At 41.7% G+C, this 21,386-nt stretch overlaps 1 protein-coding gene across 5 annotated transcripts in view; it reads right to left on the bottom strand.

Moving 5' to 3' along the window:
- The window catches only part of Ednra (endothelin receptor type A), a 108,119-nt gene that overhangs the window by 28,462 nt on the left and 58,271 nt on the right, over positions 1 to 21,386 (bottom strand). Inside the window, exons 6-10 of one of the 5 annotated variants that reach the window (XR_015643281.1) lie at positions 21,164 to 21,297; positions 20,730 to 20,838; positions 18,413 to 18,634; positions 10,743 to 10,848; positions 8,682 to 8,865 (exon numbers count right to left, since the gene is read on the bottom strand). Coding sequence is in view for 3 of the 5 variants with exons in the window: in NM_012550.2 (NP_036682.1) it covers positions 18,497 to 18,634; positions 20,730 to 20,838; positions 21,164 to 21,297 (381 nt within the window). In the remaining 2 variants the exon portion in view is untranslated. 5 annotated transcript variants of the gene reach the window in all.

Raw genomic sequence — 21,386 nt, 5'->3', positions numbered from 1 at the left:
ACACTGGCACAACTGTCAAAGAAAATGCAAAATGCAAAAAGCCCCTAACCCAAAATATCCAGGAAATCCAGGACACAGTGAGATCAAACCTAAGGATAATATGTATAGAAGACAGCGAAGATTCACAACTTAAAGGGCCAATTAATATCTTCAATAAAATTATAGAAGAAAACATCTCTAACCTAAAGAGATGCCCATAAATACAAGAAACCTACATAACTCCAAATAGATTAGACCAAATAGAAATTTCTCCTGTCACATAATAGTCAAAACACCAAATGCACAAAACAAAGAAAGAATATTAAAAGCAGTAAGGGGGAAAGGTCAAGTAACATATAAAGGCAGACCTATCAGAATCACACCAGACTTCTCAATGGAGATTATAAAAGCTAGAAGATCCTGGGCAGATGTCATAAAGACCCCAAGAGAACACAAAAGCCAGCCCAGGCTACTATACCCAGCAAAACTCTCAAATAACATAGATGGAGAAACCAAGATATCCCATGACAAAACTAAATTTACACAATCTTTCCACAAATCCAACCCTAAAAAAGAGAATAGATGGAAAACTCCAGGACGAGGAGGGAAACTATACCCTAGAAAAAAATCAAGAAAGTAAACTTCTTTCAACTAACACAAAATAAGCTGGTCACACCAACGTAATTCCACTTCTTCTAACAACAAAAATAGCAGTAAACAACAATCATTGGTCCCTAATATCTCTCAATATCAATAGACTCAATTCCACAATAAAAAGACATAGACTGGAGTTGGGGATTTAGCTCAGTGGTAGAGCACTTGCCTAGGAAGCGCAAGGCCCTGGGTTCGGTCCCCAGCTCCGAAAAAAAGAACCAAAAAAAAAAAAAAAAGACATAGACTAACAAACTGGATACATAAAGAGGATCCAGCATTTTGCTGCATACAGGAAACATATTTCAGTGACAAAGACAGATACTACCTCAGAGTAAAAGGCTAGAAAACAATTTTCCAAGCAAATGGTCCAAAGAAACAAGCTGGAGTATCCATTCTAATATAGAATAAAATCGACTTTCAACCAAAAGTTATCAAAAAAGATAAGGAAGGAAAAATCAAAGGAAAAAATCTACAAAGGTGAACTCTCAGTTCTGAATATCTATGCTCCAAATGCAAGACCACCTACATTTATAGAAGAAACCTTACTAAAGTTCAAAGCACACATTGTACCTTACACAATAATAGTGGGAGACTTTAACACCTGTCATTAATGGACAGATCATAGAACTAGAAACTAAACAGACACACAGTGAAACTAACAGAAGTTATGAACCAAATGGATTTAACGGATATCTATAGAATATCTTATCCTAAAACAAAAGAATATACCTTCTTCCCGGCACCTCATGGTACCTTCTCCAAAATTGATCATATAATTGGTCACAAAATGGGCTTCAACAGATACAAGGAGATTGAAATAATCCCTTGCATCCTATCTGATCATCGTGAACTAAGACTCTTCTTCAACAACAACAAAAACGACAGAAAGCCCACATACACATGTGAAGCTGAACAATGCTCTATTCAATGATAACTTGGTCAAAGAAGAAATAAAGAAAGAAATTAAAAACTTTTTAGAATTTAATTTCCTGCTAAGAGGAAAACTCATAGTGCCTCCAAAAAGAAACTGGGGAGAGCCTACACTAGCAGCTTGACAACACACCTGAAGGCTCTAGAACAAAAAGAAGCAAATACACCCAAGAGGAGTAGACAGCAGAAAATAATTACACTCAGGACTGAAATTAACCAAGTAGAAACAAAAAGAACTATACAAAGAATCCACAAAACCAGGAGCTGGTTCTTTGAGAAAATCAACAAGATAGATAAACCCTTAGCCAGACTAACCAGAGGGCATAAAGAGAGTATCCAAATTAGCAAAATCAGAAATGAAAAGGGAGACATAACAACAAAAACTGAGGAAATTCAAAAAAGTCATCAGATCCTACTAAGAAGCCTATACTCAACAAAACTGGAAAATCGGGATGAAATGGACAATTTTCTAGACAGATACCAGATATCAAAGTTAAATCAGGATCAGATAAACCATCTAAACAGTCTCATAACCCCTAAAGAAATAGCAGTAATTAAATGTCTCCCAAAAAATAAAATGCCCAGGACCAGATGGGTTTAGAGCAGAATTCTATCAGACCTTCATAGAAGACAATACCAATACTCTCTAAACTATTCCACATCCACAAAATAGAAACAGAAGGAACACTCCCCAATTCCTTCTATGAAGCCACAATTATGCTTATACCTAAACCACACAAAGACCCAACAAAGAAAGAGAATGTCAAACCAATTTCCCTCATGAATATCAATGCAAAATTAATCAATAAAATTCTCGCAAACTAAATCCAAGAGCACATCAAAAGGATCATCCATCGTGATCAAATAGGCTTCATCCCAGGGATTCAGGGATGGTTTAATATATGGAAATCCATCAATCTAATCCACTATATAAACAATCTCAAAAAAAAAAAACAAAAAATACATGATCATCTCATTTGATGCTGAGAAAGAACTTGATAAAATTCAACACACCTTCATGATAAAAGTCTTGGAAAGATCAGGAATTCAAGGTCAATACCTAAACATAGTAAAAGCAATATACAGCAAACTAGTAGTCAACATGAAACTAAATGGAGAGAATCTTGAAGCAATCCCACTAAAATCAGGGACTAGACAAGGCTGCTCACTTTCTCCCTACCTATTCTATATAGTACTTGAAGTCCTAGCCAGAGCAATCAGACAACAAAAGGAGGTAAAGCAGATACAAATTGGAAAGGAAGAAGTCAAAATATCACTATTTGCAGATGATATGATAATATACTTAATTGACCCCAAATATTCCACCAGAGAACTTCTAAACCTCTAAGCAGCCTAAACAACTTCAGCAAAGTGGCTGAACATAAAATTAATTCAAACAAATCAGTAGCCTTCCTCTACTCAAAGGCTAAACATGCTGAGAAAGAAATTAGGGAAATGACACCCTTCATAATAGTCACAAATAATATAAAATGCCTTGGTGTGACTCAAACTAAGCATGTGAAAGATCTGTATGACAAGAACTTCAAGTCTCTAAAGAAAGAAATTGAAGATCTCAGAAGATGGAAAGATCTCCCATGCTCATGGATTGGCAGGATTAATACAGTAAAAATGGCCATCTTGTGGAAAGCAATGTACAGATTCAATGCAATCCCCATCAGAATCCCAAGTCAATTCACAGAGTTAGAAAGAGCAATTTGCAAATTCATTTGGAATAACAAAAAACTCAGGAGAGTGAAGACTATTCTCAACAATAAAGGAACTTTTGGGGGAAATCACCATCCCTGACCTCAAGCTGTATTACAGAGCAATAGTGATAAAAACTGCATAGTATTGGTACAGAGACAGGCAGGTAGATCAATCAAATAGAATTGAAGACCCAGAAATGAACCTACACACCTATGGTCACTTGATCTTTGACAAAGGAGCCAAAACCATCCAGTGGAAAAAAGACAACATTCTCAACAAATGGTGCTGGTTCAACTGGAGGTCAGCATGTAGAAGAATGCAAATTGATCCATTCTTATTGCCCTGTACAAAGCTCAAGTCCAAGTGGATCAAGGACCACATAAAACCAAATACACTGAAACTAATAGAAGAAAAATGTGGAAGAGTCTTGAACACATGTGTACTGGAAAATTTTCTGAACAGAACACTACTGGCTTATGCTCTAAGATCAAGAATCAACAAATGGGATCTCATAAAATTGCAAAGTGTCTGTAAGGCAAAGGACACTGTCATTAGGACAAACAGCAACCAACAATTGGGAAAAGATCTTTACCAATCCTACATCGAATATCCAAATATACAAAGAACTCAAGAAGTTTGACTCCAGAGAATCAAATAACCCTATTAAAAATAGGATAAAGAACTAAAAGAATTCTCAACTGAGGAATATCAAATGACCAAGAAACATCTAAAGAAATGTTCAACATCCTTACTTATCAGGGAAATGCAAATCAAAACAACCCTGAGATTCCACCTCACACCAGTCAGAATGGCTAAAATCAAAAACTCAGGTGAGTGCTGGTGAGGATGTGGAGAAAGAGGAACACTCCTCCATTTTTGGTGGGACTGCAAGCTGGTACAACCACTCTCGAAATCATTCTGGAGGTTCCTCAGAAAATTGGACATAGTACTACCTGAGGACCACTCATGGGCATATAGCCAAAAGATGCTCCAACATATAACATGGAACCATGCTCCACTATGTTCATAGCAGCCTTATTTATAATAGTCAAAAGCTGGAAAGAACCCAGATGTTTCTCAACAGAGCAATGGATACAGAAAATATGGTACATTTCCACAATGGAGTACTACTCAGATATTAAAAACAATGACTTCATGAAATTCCTAGGCAAATGGATGGAAGTAGGAAATATCATCCCAAGTAAGGTAATCCAAACACAAAAAACACACATGGTATGCACTCAATGATAATTGAATATTAGTCCAAAAACTTGGATTACCCATGATACAATCCACAGAACACATGAAGCTCAAGAAGAAGGACGGCCAAAGTGCAGAGGTTTCTGTCCTTTTAAAAGGGGAAACAAAAATATTCACAAGAGGAAATATGGAGACAAAGTTTGGAGCAGAAGTCTGAAGGAAAGGCCATCCAGAGAGTGTACCATATGTGGATCCAGTCCATATGCAGCCACCAAACCCAGACAATATTGCTGATGACAAGAAGTGCAAGCTGACAGGAGCCTGATAATAGCTGTCTCCTGAGAGGCTCTGCCAGAGTATGACAAATATAGAGGCGAATGCTAGTAGCTAACCATTGAACTGAGAATGGGGTCCCCACTAGAGGAGTTAGAGAAAGGATTGAAGGACCTGAAGGGGTTTACAACCCCATAAGAACAACAATACCAACCAACCAGAGCTCCCAGGGACTAAACCACCATCCAAAGATTACACATGGAGAGACCCATGACTCTAGCTGCATATGTAGCAGAGAGTGGCGTTGTTGGTAGGGGAAGCCCTTGGTCTTGCCAAGGCTCGATGCCCCAGTGTAGTGGAATGTCAGGGCGGGGAGGAGGGTGGGTGAAGGAACACCCTTATAGAAGCAGGGGGAAGGGGAATAGGATAGGGGTTTATGGATGGGAAACCAGGAAAGGGGATAACATTTGAAATGTAAATTTAAAAAATCCAATGAAAAAAAAGATATTGTGTAGTTTTTGAGATTTACAAACTTTTCTCTTGAGAATTTCATACATGCAGAGAACACATTTTGTTTGAATCGACCTTCTTTCCTTTCCTCCTGATTTTCCCCTCACACTGCTGTTCCTTTCCAACTACATGTGCTCTATTTTAAAACCCAGTGAAGACACTTAGCATGTAGGACACTCTATTGGAGCTCAGTTTATCCCTGAATGAAATTGACTCTCCCTTCCTCAGCAGCCATCAGTTGTCAACATGTCCTCTGTGATTGGTGGGACTTCATGAGCATCCCCCACCCAGGCTAGGATTTTGGCTGCTTTGTCCTTGTGCGGGTCCTATACATTCAATCACAGCTCCTGTTTGTCCTTGCGTACAATGGCCCTGTCATGTTCAGCAAATATTTTTCCAGTGCAAATGTCCACTCTCTAGTCCTTATAATTTTTCTGTCCCTCCTCTTCTGTGATAATCCTTAAACCTTGCCAAGGAAGTGTCAAAACATACTGTAAATAAAGGCAAAATAAACTTTAAAAGGCAAAGGGACTACACATTTTACTTTTACACCAGTGCCTGTAGATCATACACCTGGTCTGGCTAGGCACACTCCCTGCCCCCTGAATGGGATGCTGCTGGAGCTGATTTTCACAGGCTTTGATTAAGAACAGCTGGCTTGCATAGGGCCCCTAGAGATTCCTCAAGCCTGAGAAGAAAGCAGTCCAAAGTTTATGAAGACCCGAGGCTTCTCAGATACAGCACAAAGCACAGAAGGAGAAAGTGCTCAGGGTGAAAGGCACAAAAATGCTTCTCAGAATTTGACATTTGAAAGGGACTTGGCTCCCCACTCACACTGGCTGCCTAGGAATACAGTTCTGCCCATGTGTCTACTATCATCCTTCATGGGAAAGAGCTAGCTTGCCTTTCACAGTTAGACAAACACCGTCTAGATTCACAGTGCTAAAAACCTCACCCACCACTGAGAGATGTGAACAGGGAGTGAATCATCAGACAGAGGAGGAAAACAACCAGTGTGCATGACAGATTGAGGGGGCCCTGGAGGTCCCGGAGGGAACATTATTCAGGAGGATGAGAGAATTAAAACAAAGTGTAAATATGATCCCCAGAGAGATTTAAGGAAAACTTGCATCTATCAGACAAAAAAAAAGTCATTTGGTGAATGAATTAAAGGCTGAAGTCCAAATGGATAACCCCAAACTGAGGTCACCTTTCAGAGTTTAGAGTAGAATGAAACATACTGGAAAATTTGAGAGACTTTTATCATTAACCTTTATAACTCAGTCTTCGGCAAAGTAAAAATAGGTAATAATTAATACATTTTCCCTGAATTAAAAATAATTCAGAGTTTCCAGATGGAAAGGAGTGATAGTGGTCCAGTCATGTGAAGTAAAAAAAAAAAAAAAACAAAAAACACACAACCAAAGTGGGGCAGGGCATCTGGACTCTATTTACAGACCGTCATTGCACTCCTCTATAGCTTGACCTTTGTTAAGTGAGTTTGAATGAAGGAGCTGATGACAATATCTTAGAAATCTTTAAAGTGCCAAGGTCAAGGAGCAAAGCAAAAATGCACACACAAAGAGCAAGAGTAGATGATCTCAAGTAAGTAAGAAATTTATGATTAGTAGATGTTTCCTCAACAACTATAGATCTCTCTCCACAGTGTGTGTGTGTGTGTGTGTGTGTGTGTGTGTGTGTTTGCTTGTGCATAATTTTCCTGGAGGTCAAGTGTCTTCCACCATTGCTCTCCACCTTCAAGTAGACCAGCTGTCCAATGAACTTCAGGGATCCTCTGGGGAACTAATACAGACTTGTGCCTCTGGAACCAGCTTTATGTAATAGTGTGGATAAAAACGTGTACCTTCATGCTTGTGCCATAGGCAATAGGCCATATGCTCAGTCCAGCAACTGTAGGTTCTAATAACTCTCCAGATTCTCTCTCTCTCTCTCTCTCTCTCTCTCTCTCTCTCTCTCTCTCTCTCTCTCTCTCTCTCTCTCTCTCCACTTACCCAGGACTTGCACTCTAGGCAGGTGATTTAGCTTTAATACCCTGGCCTGAGGAAAGATGATTTTTTTCCCCTAAAATTCATTACCTAGGGAAAAGATAAATCTTGTATGGGTTGCTGGGGAGGGCTAGAATAAAGACTTTCTGCATTATTTTAGAATAAGAGAAAAGGTGATTTTCATTCATCTGAAAAAAATTGACCAAGGACAATCAGTAATAAATGAACAAATAAATAAACTTAAGCGGAAAATACAGATTCCAGAATCAGTGAAAGCCAGAAGTCGCATAAAGAGGAACTGAAGGGCTGAAGATTGAACCCAGAGCCTTGAGCATCCATGGCAAAGCAAGCTCTCTATCTGAGCTCCATCCCCAGCCCCACTATTCCTTTTAAACCCACACTGCAGATTACTGTAGGTATAATTGGGTACCTGCTCTGTTGAAATTTGCGGTCAAGCTCACAGTTTTTCTGGCTTTTCTGCAATGGCTAGAAGGTCTCTGTTGGGTGCTTGCTCAGTGTGCTTGAAGGTTTGCTTTCTGTCCTCAGTACATACAACTTGGCATGGTGTCACATAATCCCAGAAGGATCAGGAAGTCAAGATCATCCTTGGCTACTTACTGAGTTCAAGGCCAGCCTGGGCTGTATGAGACCCTATCTCAACCAACCAACCAACCAACCAACCAACCAACCAACCAACCAACCAACCAACTGACCCACCAAACATCCCAAACCAACCCAAAATAACGGTAGCTATAACATAGTAGACAAAAATATCTTCATTCATTAGAACAGTATCATTTCAACAAGGGTGGCCTGTAAATCAGTGAAATAAAGCCCTCTCCCTGTTATCTAGTCTTATCATGGAGGTGTCACTCCAGAACCACTTCTCCAGATATAAGGTAGGTTTTTGTAATCAGAAAGTCTGAGAACCAAAAACCTTTTATACTGACAGGATGTTTACCATGTCTCAGATTTTGTAAGTTTTGAAATTTCAGAATTTTGGATTTGGGAAGTTCAACTTAGAGCTATTGCTATTCTCAAATAAGATTGATTATTGTATATTGATACAGGCTTAACAATTTTGGTAAAATCTTTGTATATTGGTACAAGAATTTAAGGTTAATTTTGTATGCATGTTTCAACTCATATAGATATTATGCCTATGCAGCTCACATGAAGATGAGAAGCTTAATCCCAATCCTTTCAGTAGGTGGTTTTGCAAACAGTTAGGAATGGCTAAGAAATGCAAATTAAAGGTCAGACAATCAAATTCATAGTCGTGTTAGATACTAGTCTGGACTATCACAGAAATATGCATCCCGGGTTGAACAGATAATAAATAGCTAGAAACAAACAATGTTTGCTTGTTCAGATATGCTATGAATAGATAGGTGGTCTTCAAAATTTCAGAGACTCACGGAATGTGGTATTTAAAGATGTCTTTATTAATAAGGTCTTTTTGACAATGAGACAAGCCGGCTCCTGGCAGTACCCCTTTGACTTGGAAGATGATCAGCATCAAAAAGCTCCATATGGAGTTGCTTCAACTGTGGCCAGCTAGCAACTGAGCAGAGACAATGCCCTAACTTCATCTGCAGACAGAATACTGTTCAGAGAGGACAAATGAACACAGGGAAGTCAACTGCCAAGTCAGGGTAAGCAAGTCCTTCACAATTCCTACTACATAAATATGTCTGTCAGATATACTGAAGGTGGACGTTCCTACTTTATAGAGATTATTGGGTTCTGTCCAGGCAGTCAGCTGTCTCTGACATTTCTGACAATTCTTGGAAGCTCTTTACCTGCACTTCCTACATACTCAGGTAATATTTATTCCTTCTCAGGTCTCTGATGGGGTTGAAGACTAGATAGTCATAGTCTTACAATTAAACCTAATCATTAAAGGATCTAGGAAAATGAGGATCTAAGGACATGTTTTTAGGACGGCAAATACAAATTATGAAGGTGAAAGAAAATTATAAATGAGTGCTTTAAGGTTGATAATTCTAAATTATAAAAATTAGAGGATTTAAATGTTTAAGATAGTAATGAAAAAGTGATTTAGATACAGAAATCTGAACTCACCAAGATAGGAGAGATGGTAGAATTCTTTGTCCAAAGGTTCCCAAATACAAACAGATTGAATTTTTTGAATATAACTCTGGCCTAATAGTTTTCATTACTGTTTCATAATTGTTCCTACTGTACATTGTTTATTGTTTACTATTATAAGAGAAAAAGCCTTTTTATTTAGACAAAAAGAGGGAAATGTAGGAGGTTGGTCTGGTGCATTCTAATGCTCAATACCGGTTCCTAAGATCTGGTTGCCCCACAACAAGCAGATCCTCACACCAATCTAGTCTTATGGCTTGTAAATAAAGAACGTGGATTGTGTGTCTTTTCTATGGACCAGCAAGAATTTATAATTCTTATCACAAAATTCTATGCAAATATACCCAACCCTTTAGTCCCCCAAATCTGATATACTTCCGCCCTCAAACATTTCAGATGTACTTAACCCGAGTTAAAGGTAGCTTCAGGAAATGCCTAGGTAGCCTCCTAGTTCTATTGTGTGTCCTTGATTTAAGTTCAATAATCTTAAATCACACTATGTGCCACCCAGACCACATCTTTCACATAACGAGGGAGTAAATTGTACTCCTACTATTAGGTGAGCAAGAAAAAAATTCATGAGCAGTATGTGCTATGCAGAGAATTAAAGTGGAGTGAGGTGACAGTGACTGGGTGACTTATATAAGGTCCACTGGGGAGGCAACACTTAAGTTGACCCCCTTTTTCTTGTTGCATCCTGTACAACAGAGGCAGGAGTTTGTAAAGTTGTAGGCTGTGTATCATAGTTCCTGTTTCAGATTACATAACTGCAAACACTCCCTGCAGTTCTGAGACAGTCTTTTGGGCTAACGGGTCATGTCAGAATTTATACCATCATTTTGCCTTGATAGATTCATAGTCCAGTAGATGAACTCCTTTGACCCTTCTGTGGCTTGGTTGAAAATAATCCCTTGAATATCAGGTGGACTATACAATTGCATAACTCTACCACCTAACAGGGCCCAAGGCACCTTGCAATTTATAATGGTATTATTGGGTATGTACAAATAGGGAATCTAGGAAGCAGAATAGAGAAAGTTGGAAATCCAGAATCCCTTCAGCCTAATGTGTATCAGGTTCAAGCATACTGGGGAACCTGCTACCTAGGGAAGCAGAAGGGTAGTTAGAAAACCGACTACGACTTGGCAAATTCTCCTAGGACAGGTGCAGGCCACCAGACCTATATGGGAGCTTCCTTTCTCATGTTGCCATCACAGGTGGGCTTGTAATCCTGAGAAGGAGTCTTAGTGTGGACTGCTGTGAGGTATTTGGGCATCTCCAAAAAGATACATCTTCAGCAAACTGGAAGTTATTCATCCCCACTTAGCTCTGTGAGAAAATAAACACTCACGTATAATCAAATGTTCTTACTTTTGTTTCTGCATGCCAGTTGTTGAGGAGTGTTCAGCTGAAGGCGTAGCTCAGTGGTGAAGTGCTTTGCCGAGCATGTGTGAGCCTTCGAACTTCATCCCCAGCCCTGAAACCAACAAAAGCTGAGTGTGACTGAGACTCATCCTGATATAAAATCCCGTATATGGGTTCATCTATGTAGGCACACACAGTTTCTGGTCACCGTATTACTCACTACAGACCAGAGCAGCTGGTTGTTTTCTGTGGTGTCATGGACCCTGCCAGAGGCTGGTTCAGGCAAAGTGTTCACATGGGTGACTTGGCTGGTTATTGTTCCAATGCTTTATCCTAAAAACAATTATTGCTGTACTATTGTTTTGTAATACATGGGCGTGGGTTTGCACATATCATGGTGTGTGTGGAGATCAGAGGCCAGCTCTGAGGAGAATATCTCTACAAGGCTTCCTGGGATTGAAGGCAGCTCATCAGCTTCGCCCTCTGAGCCATTTCACTGGCCCACGCTTTCAAAGGTAGATACATCCTTCTCTTGTCCTTCGACTTGGATGACAAAGGACTCATAAGGAATAGCCTGACCTAGGAGCAGGCCCTGTGGGAGTCAGAGGAGAATCGTGTCCTTCTCTCCCTTCCTACAAGATCTTGCTCAATCAGTTGTGTTTGTTTTATCTGCACTCGTGGTCTTTTCCTTTCACTGATCTCAGTTCTTCTGTCTCAGAAATGCACAGGATGTTTTCTTCTTGAACTGTCTTTCTGGGATCAGCTGAGTGGCCTATGCTAGCTGTGTGCATTTCCTCTCCCCCAATTGCCTGGTTCTCCACTTGTTGATTTCTATTAAATTTCCTAAGCTTCCTCCACCCCCTCCTCCCCCTCCTCCCCCTCCTCCCCCTCCTCCCCCTCCTCCTCTTTCTCCTCTCTCTCTCTCTCTCTCTCTCTCTCTCTCTCGTGTGTGTGTGTGTGTGTGTGTGTGTGTGTGTGTGTGTGTGTGTGAGAGAGAGAGAGAGAGAGAGAGAGAGAGAGAGAGAGAGAGAGCGCTCAAGTTAGTAGATTTTCCATTTTAGGACTTCATAGTTAAGCTTGAAGACAAGTAGAGAACTACAGTTGATGGAGAAGTGGCTGTATTCTGGAGAAAAATACGTAAATGGAGTGAGTCAGAGATGTGCCCTGGAGGGGCCTGATCCCGGGACTTGGCTGACAGTGGGATAGTGCATAGTCTGGGCAAGGTCATGACTCCCATCTGGGATAAATTAATCCCACAGCACCAAGCACATATCTACTGTCACAGAAACACATTGAAATAAGCATTGATTGTCAACCAGATAAGGGGACGGTAGTTTAGAACTAAAAAGGAAAAAATCTTTGGAATTCTCTCGATTGCTCTAGGGAGGTTCCATGACTCTTCTGATTCTATTTAGAGTTGGCATTACTGTTCTTAATTTAATTTCTCCCAGGCATAGACATTTGATAGATTCTACTGAATCATCCTGATGCCAAAGCAAAGGAATAGAGGGGAGATAGAGGGGGCCTGCTAGCCTGTTTTCTCAGGGAAGACCAGCCTTGCAAAGACAAACATAGTTATTTAGTCCTTTATTATTTTCTGGTTCTAGGAGTTGATTTTTCTCAGTTTTCCTATAGAAATGAGAAGCCACAGAGCACTAGTGTAGACCAAATATAGCAGTGGTCATCTTTGTTACTACTCAGAGAAAAAACACAACAGAAGCACTGCCAAATAGAGGACTACTTAAAAACCACTGGGGAGTTTAAAAATAGGAAGATGTCATTAACATCTCAGGACCCGTCAGTGCACATGTGGTGGGTGTGTGTTCTGACGTAACTTTGCCTGCTTCAAGTGTGACGTAGAATCAACAGAGATGGTGCAGCCCATTACAGACACAGGAGCTCAGCATCACCAGCCTGGAGGGGCTAGGGGGCCTCATCTCAGAGTGCACCCCTCTTCCAGGTATAGATCACCATCTTCTGTCTATAGCCACTGTATCAGAGGCTATCAACACTGGTAAGAACAATGCAGGTGGCAGGTTAATCTACATGCAGGCTAGGATCATGGCTTTGTGGACACATGTCCAACTAGTTCATTATGTTAGTACTTTAAGACTTGTTGGGTATATATATATATATATATATATATATATATATATATATATATATATAAATTTATGTTTGCTGTGCTGGGGATGGAAACTTAGCCCTTTCACATGGTAGGTAAATAAATTACCCCTGAGCAAGACCTCCAGTCCCTGGGTAGGTTTATCTTTTGAATGTAAAGTAATATTTACTGACTTACAAAAATACAACAGAGGTGACACTGCTGTTTCTTGTTATGATGCTAGACGTCTGTTTTATTTCCACAGACTAAGACATGAACAGGTGCAAGAAGGGCCTAACAGTGTTTTGACCAACTGACACCAGAAGAATCCTGACCCCTGAGCCCTTAGTTCCGGTCTGCTGAGTCACCATTAAGTATGTAGTTATTTACATACCTCAAGTTTCTGGCAGCTAGTATCATGTAACAGGGTGGGTGTTCACTCTCTGAGTCAGGGTTTCTATTGCTGTGATGAAACACTATGACCAGAAACAACTTGGGGAGGAAATGTTTTGTTTGGATTATGCTTCTAGACCCCAGTTCATCTTTGAAGGCAATCAGGACAGGAGCATGGGGGCAGGAGCTGATGCAGAGACCATGAAGGCTGCTGCTAACTGGCTTTTCCCTTCATGGCTCGCTCAGCCTGTTTTCTTATAGAACCCAGGACCACCAGCCCAGGGATGGCCCCATCCACAGTGGTTTGGTCCCTCCCCATCTATTACTGTTTCATTGCCTACAGTCAGATCTTACGGAAACATCCTCTCAATTGAAATTCCCTTCTCTCAAAGGACTCCAGCTTGTGGAAGCTGATATAAAAGTAGGCAGCACATCTATACTTGTGTTGAGTGAAAAGCTAAGCCAAGGAGTCTGAGGAGTAGAGGGAGGATGGGAGGGAGGGCGAAGGGAGAGAAGAGCTGTATCACAGAGGGAAGTTCTAGAATGAAAGGGATGGATGTGTTGGATGTGCGGCTTCATACGACTGGGAAGACTCACAAGATGTAGATAGAGTACAAAGGGGGAGCCCCAATACCAACTATGGACTTCAGGAATCAACCACACCAGCACTGGTCCATTCCCTGCACCAAGTGCACGGCACTGATGCCAAAATGTAAGTGATGGAAACTGAGTGGTGAAGGGAGGAAAGAGGGTGTGGAGAACTAATACAATTTCGGATTGCTTTTCTAGTGCGCTTTAAACTGCTCTAAAACAAACAAAAACAAACAAGTCAACCCAACAATAGAAAAAGATAAATCAAGATAATTTAGGTGGAAAACTGATTCTAATCAGAATAGGTCAATAGATAAATGAATTGATGTGTTTCCACAAATCCTGGGAAGCACTAGGGGACCCACAACTGGGGACCAAAACACTCTTTCCCATCTTTATGCCATGACAAGGTTGATTTTCTTCATCATTTCCAAACCATGAGTGCCAACTCCAGGCACACAAGTTTTCAGCCTGAACACAGAAGGGCAGGAAGACTCTTTGTGACCTATGATTTCTTAGAAGTCTCGCCCACCACCCAAGGATGCTGGCTGTTCTGGCGTTACCCAATCAGTGTAGGTGGAGTACAGTCTCCCATGAGTGTGGTTGTGTGCAAGGCAGGAAGCAAGTTGACAGGATGGGAACCTACTACAGTTACACCGACCAGAGATGATAGCACAGAGACAGGAGGCAGAGGTGGGCAGAGGTGGCCACAATCCTCTGCATGGTTTGCAGAGGGGGCTCAGTAATTGCATTGTTGAGATGTTGGGGTGACGTCTAACAGAAAGAAATTAGACATGACTTCCAAGGGTTTGCCTTGAATAGCCGAAAGACGGAGCTATATTTAACTGAATAGAAGAATATTATAGCAGCCCAGGCTGGGATTATCAGGTTCAATCTGTATATATCATGGTCTATTAGCCATCTAAGCGAAGATGCCAAGTAAATAGAGGCCATGGATGTATGTCTTCTTCTGGGTAGCCACACAGCATACGATTGGCTCCTAAGTCTTCTGGAACGAAGGCTCCATCAGATCAGGGACTTTGCCTGTTTTGTTCACTGCTGTATATCTAGTATCCTAGCTGTGAAATTTTCAGCAAGATAAAGGACGGTTGAGAGAGTTGTTTAGTAAACAAAAGAAGGTGATGGATTAAACTCCACTATGAAGTATGTGTGAGAAAGGAAAATTGCTTGCCTGGCAGTTGCTAAGGAGAAATTTGCAAGGTATTGTACAACCGACATTCCCTACACAGATCTATTTAAAATGAGAAGACACACTAAGTGGTGGTGGCACATGCCTTTAATCTCAGCATTCGGGAGGCAGCAGCAGGTAGATCTGTGAGTTTGAGGCCAGCCTGGTCTATAGAGTAAGTTCTAGGACAGCCAGGGCTACAAAAAGAAACACTGTCTCAAAAACCAAACCAAACCAAACCAAACCAAACCAAACCAAACCAAACCAAACCAAACCAAACCAAACCAAACCAAACCAAACCAAACCAACAACAAAACAAACAAAAAAGGAAAGAAAAAAGAAGAGACACTTGCAAAGCTTCTGTAAACTTTTATTTTCTGTTTAATGGGCCACTGCCAACACAGGCCCTTAGCTTCTGGATCATTTCTACAAAGTTCCTTGTCGGAAATGTGGTGAACTGTTTTCATGAGTAAATCATTACCAGTCATAAACAAAATGCACACTGAAGCCTGTGTATTCAGACCTATGATGTTCTGAATAAAAAATACATTTTTTTTTTTTTTTTTGAGCTGGGGACCGAACCCAGGGCCTTGCGCTTCCTAGGCAAGCGCTCTACCACTGAGCTAAATCCCCAACCCCCAAAAATACATTTTATATATAAAAAACAAAGCATCTTTTACAAGATAATGGTCTAATAAACAAAACTGTTTGCATCTATGTCTTACTCTAGGCATGTATGGGTGTGTGTTACTCAGTGGCACACTTGACTACTAACATACAGGGGTAGTATTTCTCAGCCCTGAAATTCAAGCAACTGCAACTTGATGCACTTTTTAATCTTGATTTTGATATTTGATTCATTTTTAACTGTATTAAAATATGATGCAAAAATTAAGATAGCTAGTTTTCCACCGATTATCTGACAGAAACTCCAGGTGACTTGTCAGTTGCACTACCACTGGGGACTAGAACAAAATAATACTTCCTTGGGGTTGTGGAGCACTTGCCTAGCATAGCAGAGGTCCTGGGCTTAATCCCCAGAGCAAACAGTAAACAACAGAAACAAAAAGAACACCCAAGGGAGTAAAGAGAAAAGTGTAATACTTCCAAGTATAGGACTCTTGGCTCCAGCAAGGACAAGGCTATGACAGGGAATCCTGCTCCAGCAAGGACAAGGCTATGACGGAATCCTACTTGGTCAGATCATCCAACCTAACAAATCCCTCCTGCAGTCACTTTCCCTTGCATGGCAGCTCTCAGATCTGTAATAGTAGCTAAGTAGCAAGTGTGGGAGGCTTGAGATTCTTATGTGTAAGAACTGACCAAAGTGGGTAGTATAATGAGTAATCACCTAGAATCCACTCCCAATATGTGTTTTGGCACAAACACAGGGCATTCTAAGATTACACCAGATCTATATGTACCACAACACACACACACACACACACACACACACACACACACACACACACACACACACACACACTCCATAGAGATAACCACAGAAAATTTGGCTAAAAGAAATGTACAATTATTTATATATTTATATACACACAAAATAAAAGACATTTGTTGTTCTCACAGTCTGTAAACATCTGGGAAAATGCCCAGTAGTAACTTACCATGGGCCCTTTGAAATAGTGACCACTGAGGAGTTGGGGACAGGATGAAAATTTAAGTTCGTCTCACAATCATAGAGGAGCAAAGAGTTAAAGGTTCATGGCCGGTGGTGTCCATTTCGCCTGACACAATCAGCTCATTTGGCCACTCAGACATTGTTTCCTGTCTGAAGAAGGCATGGGCAGGAGTGTAGCCAGTCCTCACGGTAGGAGGACCTGAGAGCGTAGGAGGAAGCATGCATTATATATGTGCTACTACTGTGGAGCTTGTACGAGATGTCCAGGCCCTCCAGAACCAGCCAGCATATTTTTCCTAGGAATGCTTCTGACGTAGGGCTGGAAGTCTCGCCATACTTCAGTGACATGTAAGCTGCAGGACATGGTTTCACATTAAAAAACACATTACAAAGGACTGGGCTTATGAAAGAGAGAACCATTGGCCCTAAGTATTATTATTAATTATTATTATTTGGAGGCAAGTACCTCTAGTTAGTGTGGGCACTCGCCCACTCACAGCCCCCTGCTTCAGCCTCAGGATGTTAAGAGTAGGAAGCTTGTGGCATGCGCCACCTTGCCTAGCTCCTAAGTATTATTATTATTTTTAATTTAGCATAAACATATACCCAAGCTAGAGTACTAGGCACGTGTCCTCAATCCCAGCCCTTGGAGGCAGAAGCAGGAAGACCTCTGTGAATTCAAGGCCAGCCTCAAGCAAAAAACCCAACCAAACAACAACATAAGAAGAAAATACAGGTTCTTAAAAATTCTTTGGCTAACAGTTATTAGACTGCTTTGGTGGTAATTGGTCACCTTTGGAAATCATCTTTTCCAAACAAAGCAGTACCCTAGAAACAGAACCTAGTTCCTTATCAGATGCCCTCCCTTTCCTCCTCCTCTTCCTCTTCCTCCTCCTCCTCCTCCTCTTTCTCCTCCTCACTTCTTTTTCAAAGTGCATGTATAGAAGAGGAAACAATCATTTCTAAGGTGCCACGCAGTTATAAAATCCCAACACTGAATGTCATTTCCAAAAGAATACTTCAACCTCACAATGTGTTTGGTTGTAAAAAAATAATGAATCTTGTCATAACTTTTAAACACTTTTTGTCTGTTTGTATTTTTGTGAGAATCTTATGTAGCCCTGGCTTTTCTGAACTCTGTAAATGAGTCTGTCCTTGAACACCTGATCATCTTCCCTCACCTCTCCAGTTATAGGATTTTAGACACGGGGCTTCAAATTCAACATAATTTCTAGAGCTGTAGTTCTCAACTTGTAGGTTGTGACCCCTTTCGAATTGAATGGCCCTTTCACCAGGGCAGACTAAGACTATCAGAAATATCAGATAGATAAAACAAGTCATAACAGTTGCAAAATTATAGTTATGAAGTAGCAACAAAATTTTATGGTTGGGGAGTCACTGGGAAATAAGGAACTGTATTAAGGGGCTGCAGCATTGGGAAGGTTGAGAACCACTGCTCTAGAATCTTAGGATGAACAGTGCCCACTGGCTGTTCCATAGAACTGCACGGAAGCTGGAAATGAACGTGCAAACTCTGTGTTCAAGCAAAGGTGGCAGACACATGGTTTCCTTGAACTGTCACCTTCCCCCTCAGTTGTCCTGATTTTCAAGTGTTGGAAATGACAGGCACGGTATGCAAATCATGGACAGTACTCAGGAAAGACCCATGGCTGTGAGTGGAACCGGTCCGTCATGTGCTGTTGGGAGGGCAGGAGAGCATTTCTTCTCTTAGGCTGGACTTAGACAAAAAGCAGGGGAGAGACCTGGGAGGTTTTGGGAGCGCAGCTGCTGCGTGACCGTTTCATCCTGGGACTCGAAGGCACACTGCTCGGTGCTTCTGCACAGGGTTAGTTCATGCTGTCCTTGTGGCTGCTCCGTTCTGTGTTGTGGTTCTGCTCCTGGTTCTTCCACTGGATACTCGTTCCATTCATGGGGACCGAGGTCATGAGGCTTTTGGACTGGTGACAACAGCAACAGAGGCATGACTGCGGGTGGGAAAGCGAGAGAGAAAGAGAATGTGTGTGTAAATTACCCAGTCAGCCTGCCGATCATTCTGAGTCACACATGAAAGCACGGGCCATCCAGTGAGAGATGCCCATGGACAGCCAAGGACAGACAAGGACAGCCAGAGCTGTCACGGCCAGGCAGAGACTAGGAGCAAAGGTCTCCTGCTTTTTATTTTGGTTCTGTTCCTTGTGTTTAAGGGGAGGGACAGCAGTGCTGGTTGGAGGTAGGGCTCTTCCAGCGAGGAAAGGACCTGGAGGGCCTGCTTCTTCATCAGTGAATTCCTTACGAGGTGCTTGGTATCTGTCAGTACTTCAGGTGACCCTCACTACAGACCCAGCTGTGGGTGCTGTTGACACCTCTTTATGAAGGACCATAGCAAGGCCTAAGAATAGGAAGAACAGAATATAAATTAGAAGCAAGGGCTCTCAAGACTTGATTCTTTCCCTTGGCCATTTGCTTGGGTGTGTGTTTAATTTCTGAGGATTTTTAACGGGGATTCCCCTTGCCTCTCTTGCCCTTTAATTAATATATAAAGTAATCAGCACATGATATCAAATATGAAATATACTAGTTAGGACCTGTGTGTGAGTGAACCCATTTTACTTCCAGCTCTTTGACGAGACCTCAAGGCCATGGTAGCTGAAATTCCGCTATCAACTCTCACCTGTTTGTACCATCTTCTGAGTAATATGTCTGTCTCTATTTAGATCATGGGTTCTGTGAGGGTAGTTACTGTGTTTTCCTTTTCAGTATTATGCAGTAGCTCTCTCATATTGTTTGCACGTGCATCTGTCTGTCTGTCTGTCTGTCTGTCTGTCTGCCATCTGTCTATCCATCCACACTGAATTCTACTTACTGGATGATTACTTGGTTCATCAGTTTTTGTGGTGAGGTAACTGAGGGAGCTGGAGGGGGCGCTGACACCCGAGGTGAGACCATTAGCAGATGCTGAGCTGTGCTAAGGTTGTCTGCTTTCAGGACCTCTTCCCCTGACCTCTATCATGCATAAAGTACACTGTGAGCTAAGGAAAGTATCTTGGTCCAAGATAACACAACCCAGTAACATTAGGGCTGTGCTAAAGTCATTCCAGAACTAGAAAGTGAGACGTCAATAAGACACGGGACTTCCTAAAGGTATTGTTGACATGTCTGGAAGGAGCTTTGAAACAAGAAAGTGACTACAAGAGAAAGCACAGTAGCACAGATGCCCTGAAATAAGTATTTCTGTTCCTTGGAAAGGTTATTATTTATTATTTTTTAAGATTTAACTTAATTTCATGTGTATGAGTGTTTGCCTGCATGTGCACCATGAGTGTGCCTGGGGTCTAAGGAAGCCAGAAGAGGGCATTGAGTCCTCTGGAACTGTAGTTACAGGTGGTTCTAAGACACCTTATGAATGCTGGGAACGGAACCTGAGTCCTCTGCAAGAGCAGCAAATGCCATTAACTCCCGGGCCACCTCTCCAACTCTGAGAAGGCTGTTATTGAATGCACCGGTTAACTGCTGTTAGTGAGAGCTTTCTCAACCCCAGAGCTGACTTCTGCCTGAGGCTGACTAAAGTCTAGGACAATGAATTGGCTTTCTGTTCTTAGGGTGCAGAGTGCTTAGATTTGAGTCTTCCATTTGAAGAGAGGCAGTAAATTGAATGCAATTAAGTCAGTCCTTTTAGCACCAGCTGCTGAAAGTGTCATCTGAATATATACTGCTCTGATGACAGTTTTGACCTTCTTTTTAGGTAACGAAAAGTGATTTTCACTTTTTGAATGAAGAGGAGGGTGCCTGATCAAAGCAGTAGAAAAACTGGAATTGGCTGTGCCTGTTTGCTATGGAGTATGAGAGAGGGAGAGGGGGAGGGAGAGGGAGAGAGGGAGAGGGAGAGAGAGGGGGAGAGGGTGAGGGTGAGGAGGAGGGTGAGGGTGAGGAGGAGGGGGAGGGAGAGGAGGGGGGAGAGAGGGAGAGAGGGAGGGAGGGAGAGTGGGAGAGAGGGAGGGAGGGAGAGAGGGAGACAGAGAGAGAGAGTGAGAGAGAGAGAGAGAGAGAGAGAGAGAGAGAACATTTGCAAAACAGTCTTACCTGAAAACAATTTTTGAATTTCTTGCTCACAAAATACAGAGCTATTGGGTTTATGCAAGAGTTCATGGTTGCCAGGTTAATGCCAATGTAATCCATAAGCAGCAAGAAGCTGGAGCAAAAGAAAACGGTCGTTAGAACATGTCGCTTGCCGAGGGGCATTTACCACCAGATCAGCATCTCTCCTGCCAGAGCAATGTCTTATGGGTAGCAGTTAGGCTCTTATAAGAAGCACTGCAGGGAAGCGGAAGCCCCATGCACTGCCTCAGGAAGGAAGTGACAAGATTATAGACAAGACTCACACAGACATTGGGATCACCAATAGGCTGTATCAGCTCAAAAGATATAACAGAGTTTACAACTTTAAGTTTCGGGGTTCATGAATGTAAAAAGCTGTGAAACCATTTTCTTAATGAAATGGGCACCTTGAGTCGTACCTGAGCAGTTCACACCGGTTCTTATCCATCTCATCATAGACGGTTTTCTTCAAAATTCGGCTTAAGTGAAGAGGGAACCAGCACAGGGCGAAGATGACAACCAAGCAGAAGACGGTCTTTGCCACCTCTCGACGCTAAGGGCAAGAGTGTGCAAACAAGCATCATGGTTAGTGCTATTGCATGCAGGGACAGTGACACGCAAGGAGGGAGACTCCATGGAAGG

Source organism: Rattus norvegicus, chromosome 19, assembly GCF_021556685.1.
Source record: "Rattus norvegicus strain SHRSP/BbbUtx chromosome 19, alternate assembly SHRSP_T2T, whole genome shotgun sequence".
Classification (NCBI taxonomy): domain Eukaryota; kingdom Metazoa; phylum Chordata; class Mammalia; order Rodentia; family Muridae; genus Rattus; species Rattus norvegicus.
This window is presented reverse-complemented; position numbering and strand designations above follow the sequence as displayed.